At 42.5% G+C, this 20,852-nt stretch overlaps 1 protein-coding gene across 2 annotated transcripts in view; it reads left to right on the forward strand.

Moving 5' to 3' along the window:
- ZC3H12C (zinc finger CCCH-type containing 12C) overlaps nt 1-20,852 on the forward strand; it is a 48,943-nt gene that overhangs the window by 19,391 nt on the left and 8,700 nt on the right. For both annotated transcript variants that reach the window (XM_063330617.1, XM_063330626.1), the window contains exons 2-5: nt 773-1,539; nt 13,821-13,960; nt 16,798-17,032; nt 17,932-18,038. In XM_063330617.1, the coding sequence (XP_063186687.1) occupies nt 845-1,539; nt 13,821-13,960; nt 16,798-17,032; nt 17,932-18,038 (1,177 nt within the window). In that variant the 5' untranslated portion in view covers nt 773-844. The remainder of the gene's footprint in view (nt 1-772; nt 1,540-13,820; nt 13,961-16,797; nt 17,033-17,931; nt 18,039-20,852) is intronic.

Genomic DNA, 20,852 nt, shown 5'->3' on the forward strand with positions numbered 1-20,852 from the left:
GCCTTGTTGGCTTGATGAATGGTCTGTTGCAATTGGTGCAAAGACTTCCATTGGCTTTATTTGCCATTAGATCAATCCATGTCTCTAAATGCTGTATGTGTTAGTAATGCAGCACTCTGTTGAGAGCAATTAGTCTTTCTTGACTTAATTACCACTTTATAAGGGAATTCAGAAATAGTTTGAGTGTATTCAGTTGAACTGATAGTATCTTTTAGGGCCAGTAAGTTTTTATTTAATCATGTTTTCTGTTACTAATTCATTTTATGTGTTATGATGTCTTACATTTGCCTAACCAAATAATCTAGTACTGTGCTAATTTCTTTCTATTCAACAGAGAGTTGAAGGTATTTAGTTTAAAAAGCTTTTCTAGTATTTGTATTTTATAGCTGCATTTTTTTTCATTGTTACAATACTGTCTTAAGCTAGAAGAAATATCTTGGTTCCTTTAAATCACAAGACTTCTGTCTCTGCATTAGAGTAGGTAAAATTGCAGTATTTGCTTTCCTATTCTTTCATAAACCCCTTTCTAGAAATGTTTAAGTAAAAGCATTTAAAACACTTAGAAAACCGATGATCAGTTGTTTATCCCCATAGCTACGGATGTACCTTAGGAAAAGCTTTTCCCCAAAAAAGTTTTCCATGTTTAAAAAAAAAAAAAAACAAGTCATATTTCTCTGCTAGGAGAGAATACATGCGGTTCTGAGGAAGCAGCAAGAAAATACAAAGCAAGTAAGATATGTAACCAGTTGCAACGTTTTTGTTCCCTCTTTAGGAATACGGAACACTTTATATTCAGGAATACAAGAAAAACAGCAAAGTGGAGTCAAGTACATGCAGCAGCTTCATGGGCTTGAAGGATCATCTGGGGCATGACTTAGGCCACCTTTATGTGGGGAGCACTGGCACACAAATAAATGCAATTGTACCTTGGTCAATGGCGGAGAAGCCAACGATGGATAAGGTGAATTCTAGGAAAGAAGATGTGGACAAAGAGGCATCTGAAGAGACTTCTGGAAGCTCCAGCTGTGACTCTGAAGAAAGTACAAATTCTGATAATGATTCAGAGAGACTGAACAATTCTGCATCAGAATCACATTTATTGCCTAAGACTCACCGGCAGCTGTGCCGATCTCCTTGCTTAGAGCCTCATATACTGAAAAGAAATGAAATCTTGGAAGACTTTAGGATAGAAGAGGCTCAGATAGTACCTAAGGAAGTCAAAAAGCCCCCTGATGTAGTGAAAGAATATCAAACCAAACTGGAGTTTGCACTTAAGTTGGGTTACTCTGAAGAGCAGGTTCAACTTGTACTAAATAAACTTGGTACTGATGCTTTAATAAATGATATTTTGGGAGAACTTGTCAAACTTGGGAATAAAACTGAGACTGATCAGACTGTAACTAATGCTAACACTACTGTAATGCGTGAAGCGTCTTCCATAGAGTCTCAGAGGTCAGAGTCTCCACTGCAGGAGGATGTGACGGAGGATGGTGACAACCTGAGGCCAATAGTTATTGATGGCAGCAATGTTGCGATGAGGTATGTGACCATGAAGCTTTTGCTTTTATGTTTAAATGGAAAGAGAATGACCTTGTCCCATTCAAGCACTGATGTTCGGTATAATTGCCTAAAACTGTGTCCATGTTCCCTCACAAGCGTCGTCGTCAATGACAGAGTATGCCAATCAGGCTAGAAGTCTGTAAGAGTTCGGTGACAGCCATCAAATCTCTCCTTCCCACTGCCAATCTAGTACTTAATTAACTTTTGGTACACTTAATAAACCTTTAGTAGGCACCATTGCTATGGGCAGTTGCTGTATCCAGTTACATGCAGGAGGTTAAAGCAAATGTAAGATTCCTTAAGATCATAAAATTGTGATTTATTATTAAGTGGCTTAAGGAATACTTCTCCTTGGTAGGCTGTTCTGTGGTAACTAGTCTGTCTCTAAAGTTGGTCTTGGTTATCAGATTTGGAGTTAGGTTTTATTGCCATTAATTCCTGAGATTACTATGCTTTAGACTTTCATTTACATGCCCACAGATAACAAACACATTTACCTACAGCATTCACCCATCCTGACCCTGGTCATTAGGTGCATAGCAACAAACCTGTCTGTGGGGAGGCAGGAGGTTCATGCTTCATCAGTGATTAGAGAGGGAAGGAAATGGCAGAGAGATGCAGAGAGACGAGGGGTTTTTGATGGCTATATAAGTGATTAAATGACAAATTGGTTAGTAACTAATTGGGTAACTCGTAAGGATTATCTGATCACTTGCACCATGGTTTAGAAGGTCAGTTTTAATCTTCCGATGACTTGATGTGGTTTTCATTAGTTTATTAATAGAAGTTCCTGTAAGACATTTCTGGGCTAAAGGCCCAGGGGTTTTTTTAGCTCCTAATCAAGTCAATTACCTTTAAATGAGGCTTTTAAAAATTAAATTTAAATACAGCTCTTATTTACAATTATATGATAGCTTTTGCTTATTTAAGTAGATGTGTTAGCCCATAAAGCAAGGATATTACTTCTTCGTAAATGGGTTATTCCTTTGAGTTCTTTCTACCTGATGTGTCATCCCTAATCTTTTTTGTTCCAACTTGAGCTGTAAAGGAAGTATGTCCTGTTGAACAAACACTATTCTGGTGCTCAACCCAAGAAGTTACCCAGAGGCTTCTAAAATGGGTTTGGATTGTATATCACATAAATCCAAAACATTTGTGTGTTAGCTAGTTAGCACAGCTCAGACTTGGTGGGTGGACTTAGGTTCAACCTCTCCCTCAAACTGCACTGAACGCATTCCAGAAGTAGCTCCATGTCAGTCACTTTTCCTTAATGTTTATTCAGCTATTAGCATAAATATTTAGGACCTGCCTTCCTATGCTCAATTTACTTTCTTGACCACCTACATGAAATGAGCCAAATATGAATGCGTGCTACAGGGCCTTAAAACAGGTTAAATCTATTAATATAACAGTCTTTCTGAATTCAAGAATCAAATTAACAGGTCTTTACTTGCTTTCTACCAAATTTAATCACAGAATCACTCAGTTTGAAAGGGACCTCTGCAGATCTTCTAGTCCAATCCCGTGCACTGAGCAGTGTCAATTCAAGGCCGTGTCAAGTTGGGATGGAGACTCCACATATTCTCTGGGCCAGTGTTTGAATGCCCTCACTGTAAGAAAGTTTTCTTTTTTTATGCTTAAACAACAACATTTGTTGTTTTCCGGTTTGTGCCCCTTGCCTCTTGTCCTGTCACTGGACAACAGTGAGAAGTCAGTTTCTGTCCTCTTTATTCCCTCCCATTGGGTATTTATACAGATGTGTACGATCTCCCCGGAGTCCTTTTCTCCAGTCCCAGCTCTCACAGGCTGCCCTTGTATGACAGGTGCTCCAGTCCCTTGATTAACTTTTGTTGTCCTTCACTGGACTCTCTCCAGTATTGTCCGCGTCTGTTCTATACTGGGGAGCCCAGAACTGGATCCAGCACTCTAGATGTGTCTTACAAAGGCTGGGCAGAGGGGAAGGATCACCTCGCTTGACCTGCTGGCAACACTTTTCCTTCTGTGCTGCAAATGGACATTGCTGCCTCATGGCCAGCTTGATGTTCACCGAATCCCAAGATCGTTCTCTTCAGACTCATTTTCCAGTTGGTTGGCCACCCAGCCTGTACTGATGCCTGGTGTTAGTCCTCCCCAGGTGCAGAACTGGTATTTCCCTCTGTTGAACTTGCTAAGGTACCTGTTCACCCATTTCTCTACCCTGCCAGGCTGCCTCTGAATGGCAGTACACCCATCTGCAAACTTGTTGAGGGTGCTTTCTGTCCCGTTATCTAGGTCATTAGCGAAGACGCTAAGCAATACTTGCCCCAGTATCAATCCCTGGGGTATACCAATAGTGACTGGCCTCCAGCTGGACTTTATGCCACTAATCATAAACCTTTGAGCGCAGCAGTTCAGCCAGATTTCAGTCCACCTCTCTGTCCCCTTATTTTGCCCATACTTCATTCGTTTGTCAGTGGGGATGGTATAAGAGAGAGAGTCAAAAGCTTTGCTAAAACCATAATAAACAGCATCCACTGCTCTCCTAATCCACTGAGCCAGTCATCTCACCACAGAAGGCTTTGAGGTTGGTCAAGTGTATTTCCCCTTCATAAATCAATGCTAACTCTTCCCAGGTCACCTTCACCCAATCTACGTAATTTGTTAGGAAAGGGCTTCCAGGAGGATTTGCTCCATTACCTTTGAAGGGATCAAGGTGAGGCTGACCAGCCTGTAGTTCCCTGAATTATCCTTTCATTCCTTGAAGATAGAAGGGATATTTGCTCTCTTCTAGTCCTCCGGAACATCCAAAATCACCACAACCTTTCAAAGATTACCAAGGGTGGCCTCACAATATCATCAGACAGCTCCCTCAACACCCTTGAGTGTGTCCCATCAGGGCCTAGCAGCTTGGGAATTTCCCATTCCAGTGTTCCCTAACCTCTGCTGAGGGAAAGTCTTGTCCTTTCAGCTTTGCCCAACTTCCTGCACATCAGTGTGGACCAATCTTGGCAGAGGTGATTCTTAAAAATGAACCACCTCTCTTGGGCCTCTCTTCTCTCCAGTGTTGTATCACATGGAATTCTCCTGAACGGGCCAAAGTCTGCTCTCCTGAAGTGTGGGGTTGTGATCCTGCTTTTTGCCTTGCTCTTTCTTCACAGGATCCTGAATTCCACCCCTCGCGGTCACTGCAGCCAAGGCTGCCCCTGACCTTCACATCTTTGACCAGTTCTTCCTCGTTTGTAAGTATGAGGTCCAACACGTTCCCTCGTTGGGTCCTCAGTCACCCATGTTAAGAAGTTATCATCAGTGCACTCCAGAAACTTCCTGGGTTGCTCATGCCTTGCTGCCTTGGCCTGCCTGTTGGCAAAAACACTTGCTCTGCTTTTGGTCAGCTAGTGGTGAGGATGCTTTTGTTCTGCTTGGTCGAGTGGATCCCACCTTTTCCTAGAAATCAGTCCTTGTTTATGAAAGACAGTCCCATATTTGTAAAAGATGAGTCCCTATTGCTGACACCAGCTGTGCAGCCAGTTGTTTACTAGCAGGATCTGTCCTTTCCCCTTCAAGAAAATAGGTAATAGTAAATAAGCACTTTAAAAGGAAAGATTTCAGCTTTTACCTGTAAAAGAGCAACGTTTGAAGCAGTGAGGGACATACAGGAATTCACCTGCAGTTCAGACAATCTAGTTCAGATTTCTGTATCTAAACGTCCAGGATCCTGTTAAGTAACTAACAAGTAACTAACCTATAAATTGTCTGTTCTTTTCATCCCTCTGCATTTCCAAGCTGTGGCCAACGTGCTCTCTTTGGAGTTGCTAACAGGAAATGGGCCTGTGCCCTAGGCAAGACTGTAGATGGTTTTTCAGGATCTATTCTTGGGAGTTCTCTCGTATGTTCTCACAGAAATGGGTAGACTGTAATCTATATTCTTATTCCCATGTTATAATACACGTACTTGATCATACCATTTACTACTACAATTATTCTAGATAAGAACTGCTAATTTTCCTTTAAGGGATGTATTTGATGAGAGAGGGAAGTTTTGTGAAGAAGGTTGAGGTGAGTGATGTCCAATAATATAAGCAGGATGAGACAGCTGTCCTTTTCTGGAAGGATCAAACACTGTACGCTGCCCTGTCTCTCTGTTGCATGACTAATTAAGGATGCAGTTTCATAAAACATCTAATGGGTGACACAGAGTGACTTACTTTCAGACTTGCCTCTGTCTCACTACCAGAGATGCTTTGCTACCTGCGTCTCATTTAGTGGCTGTGCAGCTGCAAAATTACTTGATTCAGCTTCCTAATTCAAAAAGGATTATTTTTCCAGTAGACCTGTAAATGAAACCTGATGTTTTTGTGTTTGGGAAAACAGCTAGGTTTGACATAAGGGAGGAATGATGTTACTGGATGTTCATATTTGTGTAACTGGTTGCATCTAGTCAAGCGATGATGGGCGGTTTTGTGTTCTTGAGGGCAGCACAGATCAATGCTTGGGCCAGAATAGCTTATTCTGGCCAGCCAGAGCTAGCATGTATGCTGCTCTGGTCTGGTGACTACTCCTGTTCCAGACAAGCTGCTTTAGCAAGCTAAAGTTAAAAAAGCAAGTTAAAAGAACAACCTCTCAATTTTTCTGCCTTTTGGTAATGCTTGGAAAGCTTCTCTTACACTTTAGAGATGGCATTGCTTGTCATTCATGCCTTAAACTGAAAACGGTTGATCAGAAGCATCTCGTGTATTTCAAGTTTAAAGCTCCAATATTAGCTAACAAATATGAATTTTTAGTTAAAAGTTTAAAAACAAAGCAAACCCCCTCTTTCAACTGAAGAGCAGAAAGGTGGCTTTTTGCAGGCTATGACTTGAGGAATCACCATTTGGTTTCTATGGGATGCTTCAAATCTGGTCTTGTTCTTTTGTTATCCTGGCTTTCATGGTGTTGACTTAATCCTTTTCCAGAAGAGGAAAGATGACTACACATTTAAGCCTAACACAAAGTCTTTTGTTATAACGCTCTTACAGATGGGTCTGATTTTTCTGTGCATGTGTGTTAAACTTAAAATCAGTGCTGAACAGCAAATTAGATAATCCCCTAGAGCAGCTGTGGAGCTCTTGATAGAGACTTCCCCCAGCTGAGAGTCAGGCTGGACTAAGGGATAGGACCCAGGACTCAGGCGTGCCCTACCTGAGTAGTGACCTGTGTTGGCTTTCCAGAGAACTGTGTAGCTTTAACGCTGCTTCGTAAGGTGCAGGGTTTTTTGCGTGTAGATGATGATGTTGTACTGCAAAATCTTCGTTTAGAACCTTAGTCCATGTGCGTAAGAAAGGTGTTTGGCCATTGATGTAAAAATGCACTGGGGACCTTATTTAGTTTAAACTGCACAACACAGGTACTAGAGAGGTAACACATTTCAGTCAACAGCAGTTCTGTATCCCTATGTGATAAGATTTGAGCTACTCTAAATTTTCCCTTTACATAACAGAGGTAGGCAACAGAAGGTGATCTCTGCCCATCTAGCAACAGCAGATCACCAGCTCTTCACCCCTGCATCTTTGTGCTCTCCAGTGTGTTCTTGGACATGCTGTTCATGCATCCCCGGCTTCCTCAGCTGAGCCTCCGCAGCCTGGAATGGAGGGGAGAAGGTCTTGTTTCTCCGTGAGGCAGCAGAGGCAAGGTTTTGAGGTTCTCTTTTGCCCCTTCATTTTAAGACTCCCCTTTACTGCTGAGGTTGAGAGAGAGGGAGTTCCTTCTGAAGAGAGAAACATACTGCAGCATATTTGCACAGTCCTCCTTTTCCTTTGCTTGTCCTTTTCAAGGATAAGGTTGGGATGTTGAAAATTGCCTAAAATTGGTTATTGCTGCGATACTTCTCTTTACTGGAATCAAACTCAGGCTTCTGCCACCGAGAATTAAGAAATAAGGAACAAAGTTGTTAGTTAAGAAGTGGGATAATGTTAATTATTTTATTGATTTGGTTCTGTTCCATATTCGTTAGTTTTCCCTGGCTACCCTGGGTGCCTTCAGACTCTTTGCTAACAGCAAAAAGAATGAGTTTCAAATTTTATGTAAATGTATATAAAACTTTATGTTGAAAACATGTAGGCAAAAAAGAAGTCTGCCGTGTTTACAGAGAGCACAACATGAAGATAACACTGATAAGCAAATAATTGGATATTTTACTTGCTGTATTATAATTTTTAGACAACCACTTTCAGAATTACATAGGCAAAAGAACCAAAGTATTTTGATCACATGCCATCTGGGTTTACAGGTTGAAATCAACGAATCTTGTTTTGAGCAATTAGATTCTTCTGAAAACTTCACCCTTAGGATTCTCAGGCCGTAGACGTGATGCGCTTCAGTCTTCCCCTTTTGGAAAACCTTGGCCTGTATATTTAAATGGTGCTTGATGGTACTTCATTGCACAAGGGAAACCACAACACGAGATAACCATTGCATACTTAACTTTTATTTTTGAGAGGTGGATGCTGATTTGGGGGGGTTGTTTCAAATGTGCTCACATTTAAGACAGGTATTCTACAGTTTTCTTAGAGCTTTCATGCCGAGCCATCCCTCCAGCCATGGATGTCCTAGGTGCTTGGTGGCATCAGAAACATACACCCAGGCCTGACAGACGTGACAGAGGCCCCAGTGCCATTCAGGAGTGGTGTTCAGCTGGAGGAAGCGTGAGATACCCAAAGGTGCCTAACAAGCATTAGACATCTCTGTTCAGGCAACTAAGTCTTGTCCCCGTCCTTAACCATCAGGCAGGTCATTTGGCCGTAGTAAAAGGTTTGCCGATAACCATGTCTACATAGTTTTTCAACAACTGCAAATTGTGTTAACCAAAGGCTGGTTTGGTTGTCTTATCTATGCCATATGTGGTTGTCATATGACAACTTAAATGCATATGTATTTTAACAAATTAACAATTTAGCTGCATTGGCCTCTTCTCAGATTGTGTGTTTCTGAGCTTGGTAGACACGATTGTATTTTGGTACCTTGATTCAGACATTCATTTTCCAGTGGAACTGGCTGTCTAGTTTCTTAGATTATTTTGAGAAGTCACTTTAAGGAATAGATAAAAGTATTTTTCCAACAAGTGACGATCATGTGGATAGGAGCTTGTCATTGGCAGCTTTGAGTATAACTTCTCTTTGCCTGTTTTGACCTCTGACTGCTGGGTGCGTGCCTCTTGCTTGGTCACACACCCAGGTGCGTGTCTGGCTGGTGACGGCACTTCCCATGCTCCGTAGAGTTCCCTGGCGTTGGAAGCCCCATGGACAAAAGATGTTTTGAGAGGTGTTACAACTTCCAAGGCTTTTTTTCCTTCAAAGACCTCAAAGCATCGGAGTGATTTGTCATGGACTAATGGAAAAAAAAAAACTTTTGGGAACTATTTCATCTGCTTCATGTCGGCACCAAAATACATACTTAAGGAACAAAGGCAGGATTGACAGAAGGCCTGGGTTACTGAGAAGTGCCTTGGGACAAAATGTTTCTGTGATTAGGAAATTAGTAGAACTTTAAAAAAATAAAAAAAGGGATGCAGCTAGTGACGAAACCAGGCTGCCAGCCTCATGAGTCACCAGTATGATACAGGATGGAAATTCTTACCTCTCTATGCTATGGACTGAGACTGTTTTCCTCCTATGACATGACAGATTAAAACAGTTTGGTAACTCTGACTTCACCAGGCAGATCTGTGTTTTAGTTTTGTTCTTCTTGCTTTAATCAATATGCTTTTACATGGGAAGTACCTTGATGTGTCCAGATTTCCAACTGTATAAAACCTGTATGTGTACGCAACAAACGTTGTTGTAGACCTGAACTCTAATATCTCTTGTCATCAGTGTGTATGTTTTCTGTAGCTTTCAAAGCCTGAGAGTTCTGTGTTGGTTTGAGTACTGCATTAGAGCACACCAGAAGTCTTGCAACTATTGTAAGGAGTCAGTGTTTAGGAGTGTATACCACAGCTCTTTTCAAGACAGTCACTTGTAAATCTAGTTTGGGGGCTAGGAAGGCAAGAGAGAAAATGTTCTCATCAGATGTTTTACCTCTTTCTACTAACTCTCCTAGCCTAGAAAATGCTTGATTGATTTATGTTCTTATACTACTTTTTTTTTTTCATTTGAAAATAAAACCATAGCTATCAACAGGCCAAATATATAGAAGTGGTGATAAAAAGAATCATTCACGTATGGTATGAAAGAGAAATAGATACCTTAGGATATACTTTATCTTCCTTCAACTAAGAGTGGTGCTAGATTAAACGTCTGCAAGGACCAAAGCAGAATAAACCAATGTCTCATCCAGGCCTGCAGCTGTCATCCTCACTGCTCTGAGCATTCACATACTGCTAATAACTAGGAAGGGGTTTTTAAAACGAAGTTTCTTGACAAATAAATACAGACATTTCTCCTCTTTTTTTACAACTAATCAGAAGGAAAAAAGTCAGAAGCAGCAGCATGATTTCAGTCTTTTCACCATATGATGTATCATAAAGCTGATGAAGCACAAAGATCACAAAAAAAAGAGAATATCAAATCTGCATTACAACAAAACAGAAGAAAGGAACAAATTTTAATTGCACATCTTTTTCACAGACTTTCTCACTAATCATTTAAATTTCTTGGAATTTGTATCCACTCAGATACCAGCTTAGGCATGTGTCTGAAAAGGAGTGGGAAAAAATGTGAAGATTTATATGAGCTATAAATCCACTTGCTCAGCAATGCAGAAAAGCTAGTATGCGTGTAATACATTTCCTATTTCTGTTTTGTAGAGTTTTAAGTATATTTAAAATTTATGTTCTGGATGAAAAATTTTAATAGTCTGTATTAGGCAAGAGAAAACTAAGCAGCTGACTGCTTGGTCCTCCCTCTGCCTTTAAAAGTATGGCTTGAATTCCAGCCTGATGGAAAGCAATAGGCAAGAACATCCATTTCTTTCAGAGAGGCCATGATTTCATTCCAGAAATGATTTGTCAGACTTACAGGAAGAAACATACTTTCACTAAAATGTAGTCTAACAAAATGCTTGCTGGCTGTCAGGAGTGAAAAGTGATTTTATCCATTTGAAACCACGGAGATTGTTTAGAGTAATAACAGTACAGTGATTTCACTGGGATTTAGTAGCTGGAACGAGCCCTTCCCGACTGTTGTAAAATGGATTGCAATATTTACGGTTGCACATGATGTGCTGATAGCATGAACAGTAACTTCTTGTGTCGGGCTTTGCACAGGAGGCCTTATGGCTGCCCACTGGGTACCGAATGTGCACCAAGCGTCCTGATTTTACGTTGTCATGGGGAGATGTAATTAGACTTGCCATGGCTGGAAATCATGTTGGCCATTTTTTCTGTGCGTGTGCGTTTTAAATGTGACATATCTGTGTGCAGTTTGGTTTCCCATTCCTGGGAAGTTACAAAATGCACAACGATACTACTCTCTCAGCCAAACAAGCACAAGAATAATTGTATGGTATAAAACAGTACCTGGAAAAAAATGCTGCTATGTGTTTTGTTATTATAGTGTTATTACAATTTAATAGTGTTATTACATAGTATTATCATACAAAGCAGGGAAGGTATTATTGCAGAGGTCTATAACCGTAGCTAAACAGGATATTGGGATACATAGATGTCTTGCTCCTAACAGTGTTCCTGGTATAGCCCTATAGGCACAGAAGATGGACTTAAACTATCCTTGGAGTACCCTCTGCCAGCTAAAATCTACAAACTTTTATTACTATGGCCAGCAACAATTGCAGTATCTTAGTATATGATTATGCTTCCAGGTCCTGCTCCAGCATCATTGGAAAAGGAAGTCGTACGGTTCCTCACTTAAATCCAGATAATGGTAGTGGGGTCTTATATTTTTCCCCTCTTTTTTTTTCTTTTTCTTCTTTTTTTTTTTTTCTTTTGTTTGGGGCCTGTGACCTTCAACACAGCCTCTGCTGAGGATGATGCTTTGTGAGGGGTGTTAGCCATGACTCATTCGCTCTCAACACCCAGACGCTGGTGAATGTGTACACCACCTCCTTCACAGGCTTCTGGAATCTGAACATTGTTTCAAAATTTTTCTCACTTTTACTGTGGCGCTTCATCCATTGCACAATTATTCAGGCTCCCTCAAGGTATCAAGGAACATACAGCAGTGCTGTTTTAGAAGGCTGGAAAGAGTAGGTACTTTAAAATGGTCCTACTGAAAAAAAAAAAAAAAGTTTTTAAATAACTTTCTGGTGTTTTTATTTACCTCGAAAGGATCCATCATCATATTGTCCTCTTCACATACTACTCCATGGTGATTCCACCTTTCTGGAAAACAGATTGTGGCATACCTGCTGTACATGACAAGCCAGTCAAGCAAAAGGCAACAGCTTGCTGCTGTGCCCCTGTGTTTCTTCTGCTACGTAGAGCTGTGGGGTTGGGAGGACCTCACAAACATTGCTGGTCTCCTCCTGAGTATGGAGAACCCAGACTGGCCCCAGAGGAGCCGTCTGACGCTTCTTCAAAGTGTTTGGTGAGGAGATCCCAAAATCCATGGGCAGACTGTCCCATTGATGAGTTAGAAAGCTTTTTCTAACATACTGCTAAACTGTTCCTTATGGTAAGGACTTTTCTGTCCTTCCCCAGTGGGACTATGGTGGGTCAGCCACAGCTGGCACCCACCCAGTTGGGTGCTTGCTCCCCCCACCAGCAGAACGGGAGAAAACAGGAGGAACAGGAGCAAGAAAACTTATGGCTCAAAATAACGACAGGGAAATCACTCACCAAGTACTGATGAGTACTCACCAATGCCAGACAGACTCAACTTGGCGAATTTAACTTACTTTATAGCCAATTAACATAAATATTTAATTACTGTTAATGGGAAACACAAAAGACAAACATTAAAACACTTAGAGGAAAAACATCTATCCTCTCCTTTTCCCAGGCTCACTCCACTGCAGACACCTCTCCTCCCCTTGTCATGGCTGCAGGTGACACTGAGGGTGACACCGAGTCCCTTTGGAGAAGCAGTGAGCGACGCCAGGGGTTGGGGGCAGGACATGGCGGTTTCTCTTGCTGCTCCTTCCTCTCGGGCTTTTCTTCCTGTGCCCTACAGGCTGCAGTCCCTCTGGGGCTGTACCTGCTCCTCATGGAGCACCTCCTCCCCCTCTGGCCTTGGTGTTCCCCCATTCCCGTCTCCTCCATTGTGGAGCTGGCTGGAGCCAAGCATGCTCGGCATGGGGCAACCCCTGACCTCTTCTCACAGAGGCCACCCTGTAGCCCTGTGCTACCAAAACTTTTCCATGGACACCCAATGGTTGATGGCTGTCCTCTATTTTCATTATCTCCTATATACTGAGGATTGGTTTGTACCTCCACAGGCTGCCTTTTTTCTCCAGATAAACTAAATGCGCTTCCTTCAGCCTGTCCCCATAGGTCTTGTTTCACTTTCTTTTGGATTCTTTCCAGTTCCTCGGTGTCTTTTGTAATATGGCATGCCCAAAACTGGATGTGGAAGTTGGCTGAGGACTCATCTGCCTTTAGAAAATGACATAATTATGTCTCTCACCTTACCTCAGACAATTATTGCACAACAGACGCACATCTTTTGTTTTGCTTGTGTCTGATCCGTTTCTGCTGAACTGTCTCTCCACGGCTTTTTTAATATACAATTAATTTCTCCTTCCGAAGTGCAGTGCTAAGCAGATTCTTAGTTTTGTCATGTTGATTCTGGACAGGCTCTCCAGTTTGCGTAATCTGTCCTGCAGAGTGCCTGCCACCCCCTTAGCCTTGGAGTCCTTCTCCTTTCCCTTCTCTCTTTCCCTGTTCAGATGGGACACCGCAGAGCTCCTGCAGCCGGGATCTGCTGTGTCCTCCCCTGCCACCATGCATACCAGTGCTCAGTACTCATCTGCTGGCATTTCCTAAACATGTTGCGCTCTTTCATATTGGTATTTCAGGCTTCCTGCATTCCCTCATCAAGTCTCCGTGGTGCCTGTTATACCCCGTACTTTTGGTTGGGCTATGAGGATTTTTAACACTCCCTACTTACGTTTTTCCTTACTGGTTGAATTTGTTCAGATGCTAAAAATGTTTGGCAAATTGAGTATCCCTCTCCAACACCATTTTTCAAGTGATGGCAATATTTGGGCAAGGCTCAGGGTGACTCCCAGTTGCCTTTAGAAACCACAGAGCAAGTGAAGAGCATGACTTTGAGATCTGCATTTCGCTGTGCTCTATTTACAGTCACAGAAAAGCGAAGTCATATAATAAGGAATTTTACTGTGTGTTTCAGCCACGGGAACAAAGAAGTATTTTCGTGTCGAGGAATCAAATTGGCAGTAGACTGGTTTTTGGAGAGAGGCCACAAGGATGTTACAGTGTTCGTGCCAGCATGGAGGAAAGAACAGTCGAGACCCGATGCTCTTATCACAGGTAAGCTCTGTTCAGCCTCTGCTGGTTTGTTTGGTGCTTTGCACAGCATGAGTGCTATTGCTCAAATGGACAAATCTTTAGAAATGGAAGACTATAATAGAAACTATATTTGCTGTAGTAACTTCATTGCGATCTTCAGGAAGGGAAAAGACAAAAACAGTGCCCTCTCCAGGTCCTCCTTTTCTGCTCGCCTGATAAATTTTCCATCAACGTTGCTACTTATTTCTTGAAGAATGTAATTGCCATTTTTTAAATCTATTATGCCCGTGTGGCATTGGCAGCGAAGAGGTTTGAAGTTAGTGATTCGCTGGGTGATCTTTCTTGTGATGAGCAGGTTCTGCCAGGCTGGCCTGTCTGCCAGTTACCAGCGGTGAGTCACTGCCTGCGCTCGGGGTTACGGGAATTATCCTGACAGAAAGGGAATGGTTCCCCTTTTCATCATTACTATTAACAAGTGAGACAGCTTTTAAAAATTTTAATTTTTAACGTGTTTATCTAGGGAAAAAAAAAGTGGTGTAGAGGCATTTATTTCTTGATCAAACCAAGTGATTCTGTGTGAAGGTTGGAGAGTCATCCTCCCTTTGCCCTAAAGTTGAAGCAGAAGAGAATTTGGCGTTGAAAAAACTCTAGAATTTAAGGGGGAGTGGGGTTGGGGTTTTTTGTGTTTGGTTTTTTTTTATTTAAACATGGCTACCTTTAAAGGGAGGAAGCTTTTGACAGTAGTAGCTACAGCTTCTAAAAGAATATGGAAGCATGTTTTGATTACCACATGCATTTTCAAATATCTGGAAAGATCTTCACAACACTTCGTTTCATTTGCTTGATTGCTAGTAGAACATACCATGTTAATGCAAGAAAATGTTTGGAAAGTTGCTGTTCTCCCCTCACCACAGGCAGTGTGGAGCCTTTCTCTTGAAGCCTTTATCTTTCCCTTTATGAATGTGAGGTATGAGAAGAGCATTGGCTAAGTAATAAAGATTTGGCTATTTAGAAATAAATTGAGGCATCTGCTAGAGGTGTGGATAGGGCTAGAAGCCCCAAAAGGAGTTTCAAGAAAGTAGCAAGACATAGAATTGACCAGTTGTCTAGCAATGAAAAATCAGTTTGCCCTGTGTCGTCATGGACCCTGAAAATGGGAAGAAGATCAAAGAAGGTTATTGTATCTTCTGTAAGACAGAGATTCTTCAGTGTTTTTTATCAGGATGCAGGGAGCCTGTTTACTACCAGTCTTGTGAAATACTGTCTTGTGCTGACACTCCTTTTTGCACCTGAAATACGCAGCCACCAGGAATCTTGAAAAAGTCTTAGATGACTAATGTGAGGATGGTTCTAGACTGTCAGTATTTATGAGAAGCTTCTTGGATTAAACAACAGCTGCATCTGTTTTTATCATTCCTTGCTAATCATCACATGGCAGATCTTTTTATTCTTTCTTAGCCGGCAAAAAGTCACCTTCCATCACACTCTTACTCATCATTTACCACATGGTGGTCCAGGGGGGGAGGGGGGTGAGTGAATACAAGAAGGTTGGATTTAGTTTAAAATCTTGTGCTTTTTCTACTAAGCAGATAAATGCTTATATCAAATGTGTTGCTTATATATAATATTAATGCTGTATTTCTTCCTGTTAGAGTCTTGTTTTTTCTTCCAGATGGAACATGTTCCTGTCAAGTTTCTTGTGCTACAAAACAGTTGAGTTATTTGAGATCTAAACCATTATAAGAGCATATTCTCTGTGCAAGCATCATCTTCTATCATTTTAGATGTTGCCTAGCTTTTTGTTTATTTTTCTCTCACAGCTTGTTTGCTCTGAGGAGTTTGATAGCTAGGAGAATCGACACAAGGGGTATGTGCTCCAGTGCTGGATGCACTGGTGCTACATCCAGAATCTTAGTTGAGACCAACCTCCTTAGGCCATCTTTCAAAGCTCCTCAGGATCTCCAGGTCCCACACAGAGAAAGAGAAAATTATGTTGGAATGGTGATTGGCAGACTGTGTAGGGCAAGCAGGAATTAGGTAAAATGTTAAACATGCTTACTCAGCAGGGTTAAAAAGAAATCTGTTTGGATTTGGTAAGATTTTATATATAAAACTGTAAACCCTTTGAGGAAAGATATGTTCTGAGCTGTTACTGGAGGTAGAATAAAACAAACAAAAACTACCCACATTTGCTTTTGGTTACAAGATGACATCAGATGTCTTTTTAGGGGTTGCTGTTAACATTTGTGAAGAGCCTGAGTGTTTGTAAAGAATGTGGGTTTTCTAGTCCTTGTGGGTACTAGTAGTAACCCCTTCTGGGTTAGATGGGCAGAGGCTTCTATGAGACAGTCCCATTAACGTGAGCTACTGGAATTATTTCGAAAGATATTGCTTGCTCTGTACCACAAACAGGTGGAAGAGCTCTGTCTTTACCAAGGAGCTCGGTTATGGGGAAACCTTTGGGTGTACTTGGGTGTAGCCCTCCTGTTCACTGAAACATTCAGTAATGTTTAAAACCAGCCCTTCAACCAGAGGGGTGCTTCACAGGCATTTTGATAAGTAGTGTTTCTTTTGAACCACAGCAACATGAACAAGGCCCCCTGTGTTAGTCTTAGAGAAATGGTGTGGAGCAGGAGGTTTTGACTTGTTTGTGGGTTTTTTTGAAAGTATTGCCAGTTGACTGCTGACTGTAACTTCAAATATCACATATCAGACACCTTGTGCTGGACTGTAATCATTTAAGACATGTTTAGTCCTAAATGCTTGGATTTTCTTCCTCAGATCTAATGTTTTTGGAGATTAAACAAACATCTTTTCTTTCTCTTTCATTTTTAACTTATGATTCTTATTCCTTGTAGATCAAGAAATCTTGCGTAAATTAGAAAAGGAGAAGATTCTTGTGTTCACACCATCCCGCCGAGTGCAAGGGAGAAGGGTGGTATGCTACGATGACCGATTTATAGTGAAGTTGGCCTTTGAGTCAGATGGCATCATTGTTTCTAATGATAACTACAGGGATCTAGCTAATGAAAAGCCTGAATGGAAGAAGTTCATAGATGAACGCTTGCTGATGTATTCATTTGTTAATGACAAGTAAGTCATTCTATCTTTATATGTACCACTAAAATAATTGAGAAACGAGTTTGAAGACCTATATAAATTTCTTACCTTACACCCAAATCATTAGGTACATGTAGGGAAATGGGAGGAATAGTTGATCATAGATTTGGTCTTCTGATTAAATGTACTTGAACTTTGTTTGTTGCTAGAACTTTTTAAAAGCAATGGTTTTCATGCTATTTTTTCCCCTTTTGGTGTATGCCAATGTATATGCTATATTTGGTGCATACTATGGTATGATATTCCAATTTTCTTGATACACTGAGTCAGCATTTTTGAGTGCCTGTGGTTAGAGTCCTAAATCCTAGAGTCATAGAAAAACCCATGTTGGAAGGAACCTCAGGAGGTCTCTAGTTCAGCTGTCTGCTTAGGTCTATGCTATGGTATCTGTGGTATGGTGTCTTTATACACTGGCGTACAGATCAACTGCAGTTACTGCTGGTGGCTTCTTGTAGTGGGAGGGACTCAGTACTTTGCCAAGCAGACATTTTTGTTTGAGTGCCGAAATACTGATGTCCTAGACAATGAGCACAGTTTTGCAAAGTTAGTTGTGGCGTTTTAAGAAATAGCTGCCTGTATTGCTGCCCTTACTTCGCTTTAGGAATGGGTTGTGTGCGGCCCTGCTTTGCCACAGAGCAGTCAGCTGAGCTAGACTGAAGGTGTCCACACAGTATATTTCTATGACTTAATCTCTCGGGCACTACCTGCAGCAGAATGGTGGCCTTTCAAAACAGCTCTCAAAGTACCCAGGCTTAAAATGTCAGCATGACAGGTTATGGTGTAGGACACAGTCATGACGTTCTTGCTCACTGCATGAGGAATATGAAAAGGCTTGTTTTCTTCCATAATGCTTTTTTTATTTTGATTTATAGATTTATGCCTCCTGATGATCCTCTTGGCCGCCATGGTCCCAGTCTGGACAATTTTCTTAGGAAGAAGCCTATTGTGCCAGAACATAAGAAGCAACCATGTCCATATGGTAATTTGATTTAACTCATCAGTTTTTTGTACTGCTGGGACTGGGAACCAAGCTCCTGCTTTATTTTAACAGTGCCAAAATTAAAAGCTTTTAAACAGAGGTTTTTACGTTGTTGTCTTAGCCTGAGAATGGTTGAAATGCTGAGCTGATGGTGGAAACAAGTGATTTTTTTTCATGTGCTAGTTAGAGAAAATTTCTATCTACTAGTTGAACTAAAGGAGTGGCTTTATTAATCATAGGATCACAGAATCATAGAATAGTTTGGGTTGTAAGGGACATTTAAAGGTCATCTAGTCCAGCCCCCTGCAATGAGCAGGGACATCTTCAACTAGATCAGGTTGCTCAGAGGTCTGTCCAACCTGACCTTGAATGTTTCCAGGGATGGGGCATTTACCACCTCTATGGGCAATCTGTGCCAGCGTTTCACCACCCTCATTGTTAAAATTTTCTTCCTTATATCTAGTCTGAATCCCCCCTCTTTTAGTTTACACCACTATGCCTTGTCCTACTGCAACAGGCCCTAGTAAAAAGTTTGTCCCCATCTTTCTTACAAGCCCCCTTTAGGTACTGAAAGGCCGCAACAAGGTCTCCCCAGAGCCTTCTCTTCTCCAGGCTGAACCACCCCACCTCTCTCAGACTGTCCTCATAGAAGAGGTGTTCCAGCCCTCTGATCATTTTTGTGGCCCTCCTCTGGACCCATTCCAACAGGTCCATGTCTTTCCTGTGCTGAGGCTTCCAGATCTGTATGCAACACTCCAGGTGAGGTTTCTCGAGAGTGGAGTAGAGGGGCAGAATCACCTCCCTCAGCCTGGTGGCCACGCTGCTGGTTATGCAATCCAGCATACAGTTGGCTTTCTGGGCTGCGAGCACACATTGCCAGCTCCTGTCCAGCTTTTCATCCATCAGTACCCTCAAGTCCTCTTCGGCAGAGCTGCTCTCAATCCCTTCATCCCTCAGCCTGTATTGATGCTGGGGGTTGCCCTGACCCAGGTGCAGGACCCTGCACCTGGTCTTGTTGAACCTCATGAGGTTCACATGAGCCCACTTCTTGAGCTTGTCCAGGTGCTTCTGGATGGCATCCCGTCCCTCAGGTGTGTCAACCACAACACTCAGCTTGCTGTCATCTATAAATTTGCTGAGGGTGCAGTCAATCCCACCATCTGTCATTGATGGAACAGTACTGGTCCCAATATGGACCCCTGAGGGACACCATGACACTAGTCTCCATCTGGACATTGAGATGTTGACCACTACCCTCTGGATGTGATCATCCAACCAATTCCTCAGCCACCCATCAGTCCACCCATCAAATCCATATCTCTCTAATTTAGAGAGGAGGATGTTGTGGGGGACCATGACAAAGGCCTTACAGAAGTACAGATAGATGACATCCTTAGCTCTTCCCTTGTCCACTGATGTAGTCACTCCATCATAGAAGGGCACTAGGTTGGTCAGGCAGGACTTGCCCTTGGTGAAGCCGTGCTGGCTGTCTCGAATCCCATATTTGTCTTCCATGTGCCTTAGCATAGCTTCTGGGAGGATCCGTTCCATGATCTTCCCAGGCACAGAGGTGAGGCTGACAGTTCAGTAGTTCCCAGGGCCCTCCTTTCTATGCTTTTTAAAAATGGGTGCGATGTTTCCCTTTTTCCAGTCACCGGGGTCTTTGCCTGACTGCCATGACTTTTCATATATCATGGAGAGTGGCTTGGCAATGACATCAGCCAATTCCCTCAGGACTCTGGCATGCATCTTGTCAGGTCCCATGGACTTCTGTATGTTCAGGTTCCTCAGGTCGTCATGAACCTGGTCTTTTTTTACAGTGGGAGGGACTTTGCTCTCCCAGTTCCCATCTTGGGATCCATCCACTCAAGGGGTGTGGGGAGAGAGGTTGCCAGTGAAGACTGAGGCAGAAAAGTTGTTGAGTGCCTCAGCCTTCTCCTCGTCCATTGTTACCAGTTTGCCAGTCTTGCTCATTGGGGGAGAGTGTTTTCTTTGACCTTCCTTTTCTGGGTGACATACCTGTAGAAGCCCTTATTGTTCTTTGCGTCCCTTGCCAAGTTCAGCTCCAGCTGTGCCTTGGCCTTCCTGACCCCATCCCTACACAATCAGGCAGTGTTCCAGGATACCTGTCCCTGCTCCCACTACCTGTGCATTCCCTTCTTGTCCTTTAGTTTGACCAGCAGGTCTCAGCTCAGCCATGCTGGTCTCTTGCCTTCCTTTCCTGATTCCTTACACCTGGGGATTGAGAGCTCGTGCACTCTGTGGAAAGCATCCTTCAAGATCTGCCAGCTCTGTTCTGCTCCCTTGTCCCTGAGGGCAGTTTCCCAGGGGGTCCTATTGACTAACTCCTTGAAGAGCGGGAATTTTGCTTTCCTAAAATTCAGAATCCTGACTTTACTCTTCCCCTGACCCATGTCCCTCAGGACTGTGAACTCCACCAGTGCATGGTCACTGCAGCCCAGGCTGCCTCCAGTCTCAACGTTGCCAATTAGCTCACTTGTGTTGGTGACCAGCAGGTCCAGTATCACACCCCCTCTGGTGGGGCTGTCTATTACCTGGCTTAAGATATCTTCGTTGCACTCCAGGAGTATCCTGGGTTGCCTACAGCTCACCATGCTACTTTTCCAGCAGATGTCAGGGTGGCTGAAGGCCCCCAGCAGGAGAGAGCCTGCAAGCGCGATGCCTCCTGTAGCTGGAGTACGAAAGCTTCATCAATAGGCTCCCCTTGATCAGGTGCCCTGTAGTTGACACCAACCAAAAGGCTCCCTTTGTTGCCTTGGTCGCCAGTTCTTACCCACAAGCTTTCAACCTGCT

Source organism: Chroicocephalus ridibundus, chromosome 1, assembly GCF_963924245.1.
Source record: "Chroicocephalus ridibundus chromosome 1, bChrRid1.1, whole genome shotgun sequence".
Classification (NCBI taxonomy): domain Eukaryota; kingdom Metazoa; phylum Chordata; class Aves; order Charadriiformes; family Laridae; genus Chroicocephalus; species Chroicocephalus ridibundus.